Here is a 15835-nt window from a genome sequence, read left to right as displayed (position 1 = left end):
TTAAGGCTAAAAGGGGTATCCCCATATGAAACATGTATGGCATATCCACAGTATAGTCCATACATTCTCAGACAGATATGGGTCGCCTCTTTAGGACCCAAACTTTTCTCTAGAATGGAGCTCCCCCAAACCGTCCGCTTGATTGGAGAATGAATGGAGAGGTGGCCGAGCATGCGTGAAGCTCTCTCCTTTCTCTTGCGCGCGCGCTCAGCTGTTTCAGTATCTCCCATAGGTGAATGGAAAGAGCTTCACATATGCGTAGCGACTCCACATTCACTCCCCACCTGAATGCCGTGGCTGTCGGCGGGATCCTTTCTTGGAGATAGGCACAGGTTCCAGAGGTGGGACCTACATCTATGAGCAGCGGCAGATTGGGAACTTAAAGTGGCCCTGGAAAAAAACAAAGAGTGGCCCTAACGTTGTGGGTAGGTCCAAGTCAACAGAAGGTGGTGCTCAAAATACCATCCCACAGAACCAAATACCCCAGTGTGGCACAAAATACCTCTCCAGAAGCTGTACCTCTGTGGTGGCCATCAATAGCTGCCACGTTCTGTCCTCCTCCTCCAATTGTCTCTAATATGGAGTAGAGTGCTTGGGAGGTGAGATGTGGGCCACAACTCCGGGTCAGCCCTACCTTCAGCATGCTGCCTGGACTTCCTCTACTAATGACCTCTAGTGTTCCGCACGTAGTATGTACCCGTCCAGCAGCACTGACCAAGGCTCAGGTAGCCCTATGGGCATCGGCCCACCGGGAAACTTCCCTGTAGGGTCTATGGCCAGTCCGCCACTGTCTATCAGACATTTGTGTATATCCTGTGGATAGTCTATAAAAGTCTACCCCTTTAAAGACTCAGGGAGGGGGTCGAGAATTTTTGCTTAAAATTAAGCTGTTTAAGCTAAAGGTTCCCTTTAATAAAATTATTTGCCCGGGTCAGTCATAATTCACTGTACAAAACTAGTTTTATCCAAGTCTGGAGACTTTTTCAATATGTGCGGTAATTCCTGTAAGTGGATTACCCTCCTCTATATCCACAATCACTTCCCGCTGCTCTCGTACATACAATGGCGGCCGCTGATTAACAGTCTACCAGCTGAAGAAACTCTGCGTCTGCTGGAACTTTTCCATCAGCAGTAATTGTGAGCTCTGCTCGAAACAGGGAATTTATATGACATCAATTAATTATTAACAATTACAACTTAATTATGGCGGCAAACTAACTACTGATTCAAACCTTTTTCTCTGGCCAGAACTAAGAGCCTAATTTTCCCTGAAGCAAATCTTAACCTTTCATGATCAACTATTTTAGGTGCTGAATTATTTTTTATTTTACCTTCATAGCAATCCAAGCTCCATTCTTCTGCTACACAGCTCCAAATCCTCTGCACAGATATGAATTTCTAACATAGGACTCGGACTTCCTGCAGCTACCACTAGAGGGAGCTTAGGAACTCACCACATACTGTGTTACTATTAAGTACTATCTATAAACTGTATGCAGTGAGCTCCCTCTAGTGGTGGCTGCAGGAAGCCAACATTTTATGTATTAAATGTATGTCTAGGCAGGGGATTTGGAGCTCTGCATAGGGAAGAATAGGGCCCAACTGCTAGAACTTTAGAGCATAGGACTGGGAATATCTGCAGTCACCACTAGAGGGAGCATAGGAACTCACCACATACTGTGTTAATATTGAGTTTTATGTATAAACAGTATGCAGTGAGCTCCCTCTAGTGGTGGCTGCAGGAGGCCAACATGTTATGTATTAAATGTATGTCTAGGCAGGGGATTTGGAGCTCTGTATCAGAAGAATAAGGCCCAGCTACTAGAACTTCTAGCATAGGACTGGGAATATATGCGTCACCACTAGAGGGAGCATAGGAACCCACCACATACTGTGTTATTATTGAGTTTTATGTATAAACAGTATGCAGTGAGCTCCCTCTAGTGGTGGCTGCAGGTGACCAATATGCCATGTATTAGATGTATATTTAGGCAGGGGATTTGGAGCTTTGTATCAGAAAAATAGGGCCCAACTGCTAGAATTTCTAGCATAGGACTGGGAATATCTGCAGTCACCACTAGAGGGAGCATAGGAACTCACCACATACTGTGTTATTATTGAGTTCTATGTATAAACAGTATGCAGTGAGCTCCCTCTAGTGGTGGCTGCAGGAGGCCAACATGTTATGTATTAAATGTATGTCTGGGCAGGGGATTTAGAGCTCTAAAACATATAAAGAGAAAAAAATAATAAAAAGAAGAGTAATTAGCACAGAACTTTTAACCTATTTGGATTATAGGCCTATTTTAGATGGCTTGCCATCCTGTGCATCCTGTTTAGATATTCGCGCCATTCAGTGTAGCTGCTTTCGTATAGGTTCAAGCGTGTAAGCTTCAGGTGACTAGCGCATCAGGACCAATGGCTTTAATAGTGACAGGTGATGCACTGCTGACCCTGGGGCTTGACATCTTATCCAGATGTTCCAAGATGTATGAAAAAGTCACAGATGTAAAGAAGGAATACAAAAACTACGAGGCTGGAGAAGAGTCAAACACTGTGTCCCGAGGGTCTTGTTGGCTCCTCCACTCAACCAGGACTGGAACCTCATCAGGTAGGACATACATTACATAGACATTAGAACTGCCGATTTCGGCTACCACTCACCTCCTGCATACATACAAGCCAGCAGTAATGAGGAGATCCAGGCGATTTCACTATAAGAAGCTCCAAAAAACTCCTGGATTTCTTTGTAGAAAACAGTTATTGCTTTGGAGAAGGCGTAGGAGAATCCCATGGATATGAAAGCCCCCAAAACCACCATCCATCCCCAGCCGCCATCAGGGGGGGTGTACCCCAAATCCGTTCCCACTGCTGGAGCCATTATGAAATCAGGACGCTCTTCTCATAGATCTGAAAGATAATCGACAATTATTGCACGTGTATAATATGCAAAATATCCGACTGCTCTATGCCTAGTTACGTGGGGACAATTCAGTGGGACATATTCACACGACGCAGGATCGATCACCAGGTCATGCAGTGATATCACCATCAATAGTGTAGCTGCGGCATGTGTCCTGGCTGCAGGGTATTGGTGGGTCTGGGGGGGGATCTATCAAGCCTTGGCTGGGGTATTTCGATACAGGGCTGGGGCAGCAAACCATATATTTGCCCTGTGTAATGGAAAGCCTAGCATGTCTACGTAGGGTAGGTAAATGTGCCATTCAGGTTTCTGGGAAAGATGGGTAGCAAGCTGAAGGCGTAATCCTGCTCTGCTCCAGAGACCGCCCTGTGTTCATGCCGAATTTGCCACATTAAACGCTGATCCACATTAAAGCCGCTCGTCACAGGTTCCTTGCAGATCCTTTAAATCAAATATAATAAGCTGGGGCTCCAGGGACGCTGGTGGCTGCCGGCCCACAAAGGGGCCATTTATATACAGTTTAGCTTCTGCCAAATACAGTTCAGCTGAGGTCTGAACGCAAAATGGTCCAGCTGTCAAGTGTCATCCTACACGGTAACAGGCATCCTATGGTATAGCTGCGCGCTGATCAGTTCTGTCTGTGCCCAGTAGGATTTTCTATATTAGGGTCCATATGACGGCATCGGGTTCCATAATGGTATAAGTGGAACCACGTATTGCAGCTGAAACCTAGTGTGCATCCCTATAAGGCCTCTTTCACACTACCGTTTTTTTTTTCCCGTTTTGCGGTCCGTTTTTTGCGTTCCGTATACGGTCCGTATACGGAACCATTCATTTCAATGGTTCCGCAAGAAAAACGGAATGTGTTCCGTATGCATTCCGTTTCCGTATTTTCGTTTTTCCGTTCCGTTGAAAGATAGAACATGTCCTATATTTGGCCGCAAATCACGGTCCGTGGCTCCATTCAAGTCAATGGGTCCGCAAAAAAAACGGAACACATACGGAAATGCATCCGTATGTCTTCCGTATCCATTCCGTTTTTTGCGGAACCATCTATTGAAAATGTTATGCCCAGCCCAATTTTTTCAATGTAATTACTGTATACTGTATATGCCATACGGAAAAACGGAACGGAACAACGGAACGGAAACGGAACCACAACGGAAGCAAAAAAACGGACCAACGGATCCGTGGAAAACGGACCGCAAAACACTGAAATGGACATACTGTAGTGTGAAAGAGGCCTAAAGGTGGCCTCAGATGTGGCAGAAAATTCAGCCCAAAAAAAAAAAAACTGCAAGACTTCCCTCATGTTATTCTATGTGGATGAAAATGTGTCTATCCCTGCGTTGTGTAAATGTTTTCTTGTGGATTTTCTGTATGAGAATCTCTCCAATTCAGTGCAAAATTGATTCTGCAGTTGAAAACGCTGCAGAAAAATCTGCACTGAAAAATCCACAACAAAATCCACACAAGTTTTCTGCAGTGTTTAATAAAAAACCGAATTGTCACATGTCACTTGCATTGCCCTTAAAACAGTTTTTCACCTTACGCAAGGAGTGCTGAAGTAAAGTACCACTACTGTATTGTGGCGGTTGGGAACGCAAACTGGAAGCACCAGCAAGTGTTGAGCGCCACAAGTGTTATTGTATATCACCATGCAGGAAATCTGCAGCAAAACCCGCACCATAGTTCACACCACAAAATCTGCAACTGTGTAAAAATCTTCATTTGCGGATTTTCTGGCAGAATTTTCTGCCACGTCTGAGGGCACCCTTAGGCTCCATTCACACGGCCGCAATTTCGTTCTGCATTTTGCAGAACGGAATTGCGGACCCATTCATTCCCGCACTTCCGGGTCTGCACTTCCGTACCGCAAAAAAAATAGAACATGTCCTATTCTTGTCCGCAATTGCGGACAAGAACAGGCATATTCTATTAGTGCCGGCGATGTGCGGTCCGCAAAATGTGGAACGCACATTGTTGCTTTCCGTGTTTTGCGGATCCGTGGATCCGCAAAACACGTTGCGGACGTGTGAATGGAGCCTTCGTTTTCTGGGTCTGGATCAGACACCCGGATCCCTCTTGGTTCTATAGAATCTAGTTGACATTATCATAGGGTTCCACGATGTTCTAAGCTCTGTGGAACATCACGGGTCAGTATTCAGACATACTGAATCCATGTGAATGGGGCTCAGGCTTTTCTTTTTTTACTTTTTGCTCTGCAACTATTAGTTTGCACCAGCTTTGCAATATGTCCCCTCTGGATGAATTTACTGCAGATTTTGCTACAAATCAGTATCAAATCTGCAGCAAAATATGCAAGTGTCACATACTGATTTAGGGCTCGTTCACACGAACGTATTTTGCGTTCCATATACGGGCCGTTTTCTGCGTTCCGCATATGGTCCGTATACAGAACCATTCATTTCAATGGGTCCGCAAAAGATGCGGACAGCACTCTGTGTGCTGTCCGCATCCGTTGCTCTGACCTGTGGCCCCGCAAAAATGATGAGTCCTGTCCTATTCTTGTCTGTTTTGCGGACAAGAATAGGCATTTCTATAATGGGCCTCCTGTTCCGTTCGAAATTGCAGAAGGCACACGGGGGGCATCCGTTTTTTGCGTATCTGCAATTTGCGGACCGCAAAAAACAGCACGGTCGTGTGAACAAGCCCTTAGTTGCAGAATTTGCCATGGATTACATTTGTACCACAGAACGAGCATGCTGCAAATTGGTAAATCCACCGCACGCTCTGTTTTCCATGCAGAATTTTTCTGGTACATGAAAACCTGGTTTGAAACCCCATTTACTTGCAGATTTGCAGAGCGTAATTTGTATACAAATCTGCAGCATCTGCAAATCTGGCCTTGTTGTCCTGTCCATCATATATTCTATAGAGTAGAATTACAAAATAAATTAGGGGGTTGTTTGGTGGGTTCCCTAGATGATGCAGAGATCGTAGTGACTGTGGCGGCACCCCATGGACTCAGGGTTTGTATCTCTTGGGATCCATGTATTTGAGTATACAAAAATCTAAAGAAATAGTGTCCCCCCGCAGCCATGGACCCCAAATGCTGAACGTCTGCAGCAAATTTACCCAACTAGACAATATCTAGGCTTATTTATGGATTGTCATAGGCCCTACTTAAAGGGGTTGACAAAGATTTCTTTTAATTCCCCCCTCCCATCCTGCGGGACCTGTGAAGAGAGGTATACTTACCTGTTCCCCAATCGGACTCCTGGCCCCCCCGCCTGTAAACTTCCTGCACAGACAGCCAATGATTGGCTTCAATGATCACATATCCCCAAGTGGCATTTCATTGCTGGGTGTCGCTTGGGGACATATTACCACTGGGGCAAGTCATTGGTGCACGTGACACCATCCATGTTGGACGTTTACAGGAAGCGATTGGCAGTCCAGTGAATGTAGTGGTGGGAAATAGCGGAGTACAGAACTCTTCATAGCTCCTGCTGGGTGGGGGTAAATAATCCTGAACAACCCCTTTAAAGGGACACTGACAGGCCTTCTGAGCATAATTAGCTCTTTATATGCCCCCCTAGGTCTTATAATAAGTTTCCAATTCATATAAGTATTATCCCTGTGCGCATTGTAAAACGTTAAAAATAATCTTTATAATCACCTGTCCTTTCTGCCCAAGCGGCGTTCTTTGTGCCGCATTTGTGCCCAGCCCCGCGCCCCAACTGCCGGATCCTTAGACACGCCCATCTCATTAGTATTCACTTCGCTGGGCGGTATTTTCCAGTCCCCGACATTCGGAGATCCTGCGCATGCTCGCCGGGATCACATTGCGCCAAGTGAATACTAATGAGATGGGCGTGTCTAAGGATCCGGACAAAGAACGCCCCTTGGGCAGAAAGGACAGGTGATTATAAAGATTATTTTTAACGTTTTACAATGCGCACAGGGATAATACTTATATGAATTGGAAACTTATTATAAGACCTAGGGGGGCATATAAAGAGGTAATTATGCTCAGAAGGCCTGTCAGTGTCCCTTTAAGGCCTTATTCAGACAGGGACTGTGCTAGTCTGTATCTGCATGATCAGCAATCCATCTTGGTAACATTATTGGGCAACTTTTAGCAGGTACGGATTAGTAGAGCTGAGTTTGTCAAATCATACAAATTGTGGTATTCCAATGCGCCATCTAGGCTTTTTTTAACACTCGGCTGTGTGCAAACTTCAGCAGTCCCACAGTGTTTGAATGGGGCGCTAATGCTGCATTCAAACGGGGGACACAGGACCCTTTTTTTGTAAATGGTGGAGGTCCCTGCAGTCTGACCCCCAGTGATCAGACACTTATTAATACATATAGGGCTCATGCACACATCCATATGTATTTTGCGGTTCGCAAAACACAGATCCGCGAAAAATACAGATGACGTCCGTGTGCATTCCGTATTTTGCAGAACGGAACAGCTGGCCCCTAAGAGAACAACCTATCCTTGTCCGTATTGCGGACAATAATAGGACATGTTTTATTTTTTGCGGAACGGCCATAAGGAAATGGAATGCACACCGAGTAACTTCCGTTTTTTTTACCGGACCCATGGAAATGAACGGTTCAGCATACGGTTTGCAAAAATAACGGAACCGACACGGAAAGAAAATACGTTTGTGTGCATGAGCCGGTACTGTGGACAGATGGTGTGTTTTTATTGTGGGAAAACCCCTTCCATGCTCGATATCGAGAACGGAGCGGGGAACGCTGTGGCTGGAGGACCCCAGATTTCCCGGGGTCTGTCCACCACCAGGCGCTAATCCCCGCCTCTCCCATAGAAGTGAATGGGAATGTGCCGCACATGCACGGCCCATGCTCCCGTTCATTTCTATGGGGCAGAAGGCAATAGCCGAGCCAGCGCTCAGCTATTTTCGGCGGCCCCATAGAAATGAATGGAGGGCGGCTGCACATGCGCAGTGCGCTCTCCTTCACTTTCGGGGCTCCATACTCGATATAGGTGCTGGTCCCAGACCCGCACCTATAAGACAATGGGGGCATATCCTAGCAATATGCCCTCATTGTCTGAGATGAGAAAACCCCTTTAAGGCTAGTTTCACACCAGCGACACCCTTCTCCGGCAGGCTGTTCCAGCGGGTGAACAGCCTGCCGGCTCCGTGCTGCTGCTAGTGCACGCTTGCTGCTGGAGGTCCGCTCCAGTCCCATTGACTATAATGGGGGCAGGCCAGAGTTCTGGCGGCAGCACGGCAAACATGCCGAGAGGCGGCTGGAATAAAACTACGACATGTCGGTGGCACGCGTACACTAGCGGCAGCATGGATCCGGCAGGTGAACAGCAGACTGCTGCTAGTGTGAAACTAGCCTAAAATGTATAACTATGCAGGAAAAATGTATCTTTTTTTGCACAATGAGCCATAAATGTCCCACTTTGACCGTCCACAAAGTTGGGAGGTATGTATGATATAATAGTCTGACCGCACAGAATCCTGAAAAGCAGAGCAGAGGCAACAGGAGAAGAATTGGCACAGCACGCTGCTTTCTAGTGACGCTGTGCCTATTTCTAGTGACTGGCACAGGTGACCATAGTTGGATCGCCGGAAATTGATGTTCTGTCCTACTGATATTCCATTAAATGACATAAAACATCTGACTGGTGCAGAATGTAGATGTCAAATGACACAGCAAGAACTGGAATTCACAAGCTAACAGAAGAAACTATGTAAATATATGGGTAGAGGTTATGTACTGAAGGCACATGATACCAAAAAATGCTGAAATAATGCACCCTCTTCAAATAATCAGATGCCAATTGGAACCCACATTTAGTAGGAAGGCAAAGTTTGTAGAGATCATGTATACAAGTAATATACATTGTATCTGTTGAAGTATACACACAGATAGAGTAAACAAATACAGATGTAGCAGAGCTGAATGTGTGTCTTTTAATGCTTAGACTGTGTTTCATTTCTAGATTCTGAGTTGACTCATTTTACATGGGACTGTAGGTTTGCACACACAGTCCTATGTAAAACCCAGCTCTGCTACCTCTGAATTTCCTCATATCCTCCCCTGACAGTACAGATGCTGAGCAGCCCAGTTCTACCATGATGTGAGCCCCCAAAGCAGAATGTGGCACCAGGTCTGCCTCTTCTCCTGGGCTCCACATGTGCAGAAGCTCCTGCAGACTGTAGGTCCCCAGCCCAGGAGCTCCCATTCACTTACCTCTTAATAGATGACGTGGAGCTCTGACTGCCAGCAAATACAACTGGGGGTGTAAGAAAAATACTCTTTAGATTCCAGACCTTATCTATATTTGAAGAAGGCAGGATGCAGGGAGGAGCCCTGACTGGTCACACCATGTGCAGCAGAGACCCAGTCACTGAGACAAAGGGGAGGTTGGAAAAGTTTTGGTAGGGCAATGTGATTGGTGCACAGATCGGCAGAGCTCAGAAGTTTACACTAAAACAGGAGGAGGCAGCAGGGACCCCTGATGATCAGACATAGGCTGCTACTGCTGCAGAACCTCAAACAGGAGGGCACAGGGGACCCTGATCAGACATAGGCTGCTGCTGCAGAACCTCAAACAGGAGGGCATAGGGGACCCTGATCAGACATAGGCTGCTGCTGCATAACCTCAAACAGGAGGGCACAGGGGCCCCTGATGATCAGACATAGGCTGCTGCTGCAGAACCTCAAACAGGAGGGCACAGGGGCCCCTGATGATCAGACATAGGCTGCTGCTGCAGAACCTCAAACAGGAGGGCACAGGGGCCCCTGATGATCAGACATAGGCTGCTGCTGCAGAACCTCAAACAGGAGGGCACAGGCGCCCCTGATGATTAGACATAGGCTGCTGCTGCAGAACCTCAAACAGGAGGGCACAGGGGCCCCTGATGATCAGACATAGACTGCTGCTGCAGAACCTCAAACAGGAGGGCATAGGGGCCCCTGATGATCAGAAGTAGGCTGCTGCAGAACCTCAAACAGGAGGGTACAGGGGCCCCTGATGATCAGAAGTAGGCTGCTGCTGCAGAACCTCAAACAGTAGAGCACAAGGGCCCCTGATGATCAGACATAGGCTGGTGCTGCAGAACCTCAAACAGGAGGGCACAGAAGCCCTGATGATTACACAGAAGCTGCTGCTGCAGAACCTCAAACAGGAGGGTACAGGGGACCCTGATGATCAGACACAAGCTGCTGCAGAACCTCAAACAGGAGGGTACAGGGGACCCTGATGATCAGACACATGCTGCTGCAGAACCTCAAACAGGAGGGTACAGGGGCCCCTGATGATCAGAAGTAGGCTGCTGCTGCAGAACCTCAAACAGTAGAGCACAAGGGCCCCTGATGATCAGACATAGGCTGGTGCTGCAGAACCTCAAACAGGAGGGCACAGAAGCCCTGATGATTACACAGAAGCTGCTGCTGCAGAACCTCAAACAGGAGGGTACAGGGGACCCTGATGATCAGACACAAGCTGCTGCAGAACCTCAAACAGGAGGGTACAGGGGACCCTGATGATCAGACACATGCTGCTGCAGAACCTCAAACAGGAGGGTACAGGGGCCCCTGATGATCAGAAGTAGGCTGCTGCTGCAGAACCTCAAACAGTAGAGCACAAGGGCCCCTGATGATCAGACATAGGCTGCTGCTGCAGAACCTCAAACAGGAGGACACAGAAGCCCTGATGATTACACAGAAGCTGCTGCTGCAGAACCTCAAACAGGAGGGTACAGGGGACCCTGATGATCAGACACATGCTGCTGCAGAACCTCAAACAGGAGGGCACAGGGGCCCCTGATGATCAGACATAGGCTGCTGCTGCAGAACCTCAAACAGAGGGCCACAGAGGACCCTGATGATCAGACACATGCTGCTGCAGAACCTCAAACAGGAGGGCACAGGGGCCCCTGATGATCAGACATAGGCTGCTGCTGCAGAACCTCAAACAGGGGGCCACAGAGGACCCTGATGATCAGACACAGGCTGCTGCTGCAGAACCTTTTGGGTTATGTATTTATGAGTTAGTTATGTTGAAGCATTTTATTATGATCAATATACACTAAAGGAATCCTAGGGCATGCTAGGAGTTGTAGTTCTGCAACAGCTGATGTGCCACACGTATATGCCTTTGTGTATAATAATCATACTAAAATGTATCTTAATAGAATTTATAACAGTTTAATTAGCAAAGCGATTCCGCATAATTCTGCAACAGCTGGAGAGCCACAGGTTGGAAATCACAGTATCGCCAGAGGAGCCACCGAACAAGTTCTCATTTTCCACCCAACTCTGATGCCACGGAAATTAATAAAAGTGCAAGGATTTTACAGATGCTGGCACTTGAGAGTTCCCCTTTATTAGCTGGGCATGCTCTATGTATAAGGGCTCTATCAGGACAAGACTTATTATTATGGTTGAAATATCCCATTAATTACATAAAGATGGCAGATATTTGCATCAGTGGGGGTTTATACGCTGCTACACCCATAGATCACTATAACAGAGGGGTCCCCAATGGTCTTCTAAGCCCTGTGCCCCTTGAATTTTAAGCTCCAAGGTATCCGGACCCTTGAGCTAACAAGCTGATGTTGAGAGGCCGGTTATAGATTTCAATGACACTTTAAGGCCTCATGCACACGACAGTATTTTTTCACGGTCCGCAAAACGGGGTTCCGTTGTTCCGTGATCCGTGTCCGTTTTTTCTTCCGTGTGTCTTTCTTGATTTTTGGAGGATCACCAGACCAGAAAAGTGAAAGAAAAATCTAAGTCAAGTTTGCCTTGAAAATAATAGGAAAAAAACGGACACGGACGCGGATGACAATCTTGTGTACCTCTGTGTTTTTTCACGGACCCATTGACTTGAATGGGTCTGCAAACCGTTGTCCGTCAAAAAAAATAGGACAGGTCATATTTTTTTGACGGACAGGTCATATTTTTTTGACGGACAGGAAACACGGATCACGGGCGCGGATGACAAACGGTGCACTTTCCAAGTTTTCAACTGACCCATTGAAAGTCAATGGGTCCGCAGAAAATTACGGAAAACGGAACAACGGACACGGATGCACACAACGGTCGTGTGCATGAGGCCTAAAGGGGAATTCCGATAACAGATTTATGGCATATTCAAAAGCTTAAACATAGATATTTGAATGTCTGACGAGGGACGAGGAGAATGGGCGCTAGGAGGAGAAGCAGGAGAGAGATGTCAGCACTAGGCTACTTCTATCAGTTCCATAAACTATAATGGACAGAGCAGTAAGTGCTTATGCACAATGAGGGGTCCGGAGACCCCTGCTCTCAATAAACATGGAATATGGAATAAATGCCTGTTATCAGAATACCCTTTTAACTTACATGAGCACCATGTGGGACTGGCGCTATGGACTATGGCGACACTGTACATACACTTTGTGTAGAATAAATGTGTGTGATACGTTCGAATTTACATTATTTTAATGACATTGTCCTCAACCCCCATCAGATGGTAAACAGTGGTGGATGAGCTGCTAGGGATGGGCTCGCTGTGGGCGTCACTGCAGAGTGTATTAAGTACTCACGTTGCCTGCAGCCATTGTAAATATAAAGCGCTTGAGGTTAAACTGTTTGTTACAACCACTGGAAACTGAAGGGTTAATGCGTGAGTCACATAACGATCGTAGGTATAATGTGACCAGGACCGAGCCTGTGTCGTGATAGCATGTGCGCCCTTTGCACCACAATGATACCATACAACCAATTCAGATCTTTTGAAGGTTACAAAAAAAGTACAAAAAATTATATTTTTCTGTGCCAGCTACACGCCCAAATGAAACACCTTCCTCAGGTGCACGTAGGCGACAGGATGTTCAGCGTAATTTTTGGATGGCTGACAGTGCCTCCAGTTCCTTCACATTGTCTCCCACCCGGTTCCCTGCTGAAACCACAGAGTTGGCACCTGCAGCCCATGGGCATCTGTCTTTCACGTCACCCCCTTGCAAATAACCCAAGCAGTCTGAGCCCCAAGTCATGCAGAAGTCTCTTATGATTTCTGATGACTCTGCTGGCGGAGTTCCCGTGGGCCATAGACCTAGCCCCAGGGCCGGACTGGGGATAAAAACCAGCCCTGGAAAAAGTTGCACACCAGCCCCACAGCGTTGCGTCATTATTTACTTGTTTATAAAAGGGGAAAGCATTCATTTTAAAACACGTGTGTAAACACGAATATGAACTTTGCCCCACAATAGCTCTTTTGTAGAACCCCATTGTTCATATTACCGTTTTACTGGCTAGGGCAGCGCTAAATCCCAGCCATCAGTGCCGTTGACGTCACCGGGGTTCCTGGCAGCCCCATGGAGAGCCCCGGCACGTCACCAGATCTTCAAAAAATGCCTTTGCCCTGCGCGATTTAGCGCAGGGCAAAGGAGAGCATCGGAGCATGAACTGCTCCAATGCTCAAGTCAGAAGGCCTGCCTGGGTGAAAATGGAGGGATGTCCGGGTTCAGCTCTGAACCCGAACAACCCCTTTAATTTATACTCAGATATAGTCCTCCTGTAAGTACCTGGCCTTCCCCCTCTGTCCTCCTCTTCCTCACCCCCTTCCCCTTCTGTCCCCCTTGAATGTATGTCAGCAGCAGCACCAGGAGAAGGACTGGAGCTGCAGGCTGCACAGGGACAAGTGAGTGACTGGCAACCCCTTCCTGCTGTCACAGAGTTGCTGGGTTCTCCTGGAAAAGTTGTTGAAGTGCAGCTGCCTGGAGGTGGTGGGCTCCAAGCTTCTCACAGCCACTCTGACCATCATGCATGGAGTTTCAGCTGCCTGGAAGTGACCTCCAGGCTTCTATGTAGGAAGGCACAGTAGACTGCTGGGAGCTGCCTGTGTGGAGGCTGAGTGCAGCATACGGGTAGGCTACCCGACACTGCTAGATTTGAATGTGTAGTTCCCTTTAAGCCAGTCAGGCCGGTTACTGGCAATCCTTATCACAGCCAGCAGAGGGAGCCCCCAGTTCAGTATAAATAGGCTAGGGCCTAGTTCAGGAAGTGTAGAAGTTTCCAGACTCAGTGCAGGGAGGGTTTCCTCCTGAGTCCATATGCATAGAAGACAGAAGGGCATAGCTAAACAGCCTGAAGACACAGAATACCACAGAGGCCGATCAGATAAAGCAAGAGGTACTCAAGATAACAGAGGAGGTACTAGATAAGGACAGCTTCAAGGGTAAGCCAGATAAAGGGCCTTAGACCTTGGAGAGAAAGTGACATGTAGCAGGACCAGTCAGGAATAGTGTGAAAAGCCGCCTGTACTGCATCCCCTGTAATCAACACTCTGTATAATGCCTTGCTAAGACCGGCCATACTGTACTCCCAAGAACCAGCTGTATTCACTGATATTCAGTAAAAGTTCCAGTTTTTGTTGGCTATCCTATGCTTGCTTCATTCTTTTACAATACCATACACGGCGTGTCACCGTTTAATTGACACTGGCGTCACGAACTGTTAAATACCTGCCTGTTCCAGTATTTGCCCCAATTGAAGACGACAGTGGATCCCAGGTTAGTGGTCAATCTGCACTACAAAGCCCAGCATACACTACTGACCCCCTGGGACACTGCATCGCTCTTTTTGGCGTCACGAACAGGATCCGCATACTTCTACAGTGCAGAGAAGTGTGAACTGTGTGCTTTAACTATTTCACCACCGTATGGCAAAGACTGTAACCCTTTATTTCCAAGCCGGTGGATTAAAATTGTGCCTAGGAGGAATCAGAGGCGCTGTACTGTGTTGCGCTACCCCCAGAGGGAAAATCGTATTTGTGGACTGTGATTTATTGGACTTTGCAACACCCTGCTTGCTGTCAGGGAATCGTGATCAAGATGGCCACCGGCCGCCTGGAGTAAAGTTTCCCGCGCTGCTGAGGACCTCCGTGGGCGGATCCCTTCAAAGACACAGAGAATCCCGCCCCTCTTCATCATCGCACCGCCGCGGCCCTGCTTTTCCTGCGTCAGCAACGTCACCGCGTACACAGGACGTCCGGAGTCTCACGAGATTTGGCCTGCGCGAACCCGGCGATTCCGGTAAGAACTTGTATCCGGAGGGAAGGGGATTGTTCCGGCCCCTTTAGTCACCAGCGGCCACCTCGTAATAAGTTAACATGTCAGATCCGGGAGTTGCCGAGCGGCCGGACCCGGGAGAGCTTGCGGCTCCTAATCATCCTATAGCCCCCAGCATGATGCCCTTTACCATGCCTTACTATTTTGGGGCCCCATGGTTTCCCCGCTATAACGGAGAGGCCCATACCCTAAGAGACTTTAAAGAAAAGTTGCTGGCCTTATTCAAACTGTACCCCATAAATGCCGATCAGCAAATGGAAATCTTGCTAGCGCAACTTGAGGGGGCTGCCCGCAGAGAGGTATTATCCTGGCCTGCTGCTGAAAGGAGTACTCTAGAGCAGATATTCACCCGCCTCAGGGCCACTTTTGAAACGAGGACTGCCTCAGAGATAAAGATGCACTTCTTTGGCAAGAAACAGAAGTCCGGTGAGTCCCTCCGTGACTATGCCCTATCACTTCAGGAGGCTTTGGGGGCTGTAATCCAGATAGATCCCAAGGAAGCTGATAACCAGGATCAGACCCTGAGGGAACAATTTATTACTGGAGTGGCTAGTGAGCAAATAAGGACCCAATTAAAGATGCTGTCCGCCCAACACCCCAACAGTACCTTTCTGGACTTTAAAGAACTGGCTATAAAAATTCTGGGGTCAGCAGTATCTACAGAGTTGAGCACCCCACCTGAGTTATCAGCCTGCAGGTCAAAACCGTTTATCATTAACCGAGCTGAGGCCGGTCAAGCTGTTCAAGCTACAGCTACCGATACTATTGCCATGCTGACAGAGCAAGTAAATCACCTCACTAAAAGCCTAGAGAGAGTGTGCAGAAAAATGGAGGAATGGGA

At 47.5% G+C, this 15835-nt stretch overlaps 1 protein-coding gene across 2 annotated transcripts in view; it reads right to left on the bottom strand.

Annotated features, from left to right (window-relative positions):
* Positions 1 to 9245, bottom strand: part of LOC122943289 (monocarboxylate transporter 2-like) — a 49597-nt gene extending 40352 nt beyond the window's left edge. For both annotated transcript variants that reach the window (XM_044300900.1, XM_044300901.1), the window contains exons 1-2: positions 9128 to 9245; positions 2665 to 2910 (exon numbers count right to left, since the gene is read on the bottom strand). In XM_044300900.1, coding sequence (XP_044156835.1) covers positions 2665 to 2881 — 217 coding nt within the window. In that variant the 5' untranslated portion in view covers positions 2882 to 2910; positions 9128 to 9245. The remainder of the gene's footprint in view (positions 1 to 2664; positions 2911 to 9127) is intronic.
* Between the last annotated feature and the right edge of the window lie 6590 nt (positions 9246 to 15835).

This window comes from Bufo gargarizans, chromosome 7 (assembly GCF_014858855.1).
Source record: "Bufo gargarizans isolate SCDJY-AF-19 chromosome 7, ASM1485885v1, whole genome shotgun sequence".
Lineage (NCBI taxonomy): Eukaryota > Metazoa > Chordata > Amphibia > Anura > Bufonidae > Bufo > Bufo gargarizans.
The sequence above is the reverse complement of the archived record's forward strand: the minus strand, read 5'-3'. Positions and strand labels throughout refer to the sequence as shown.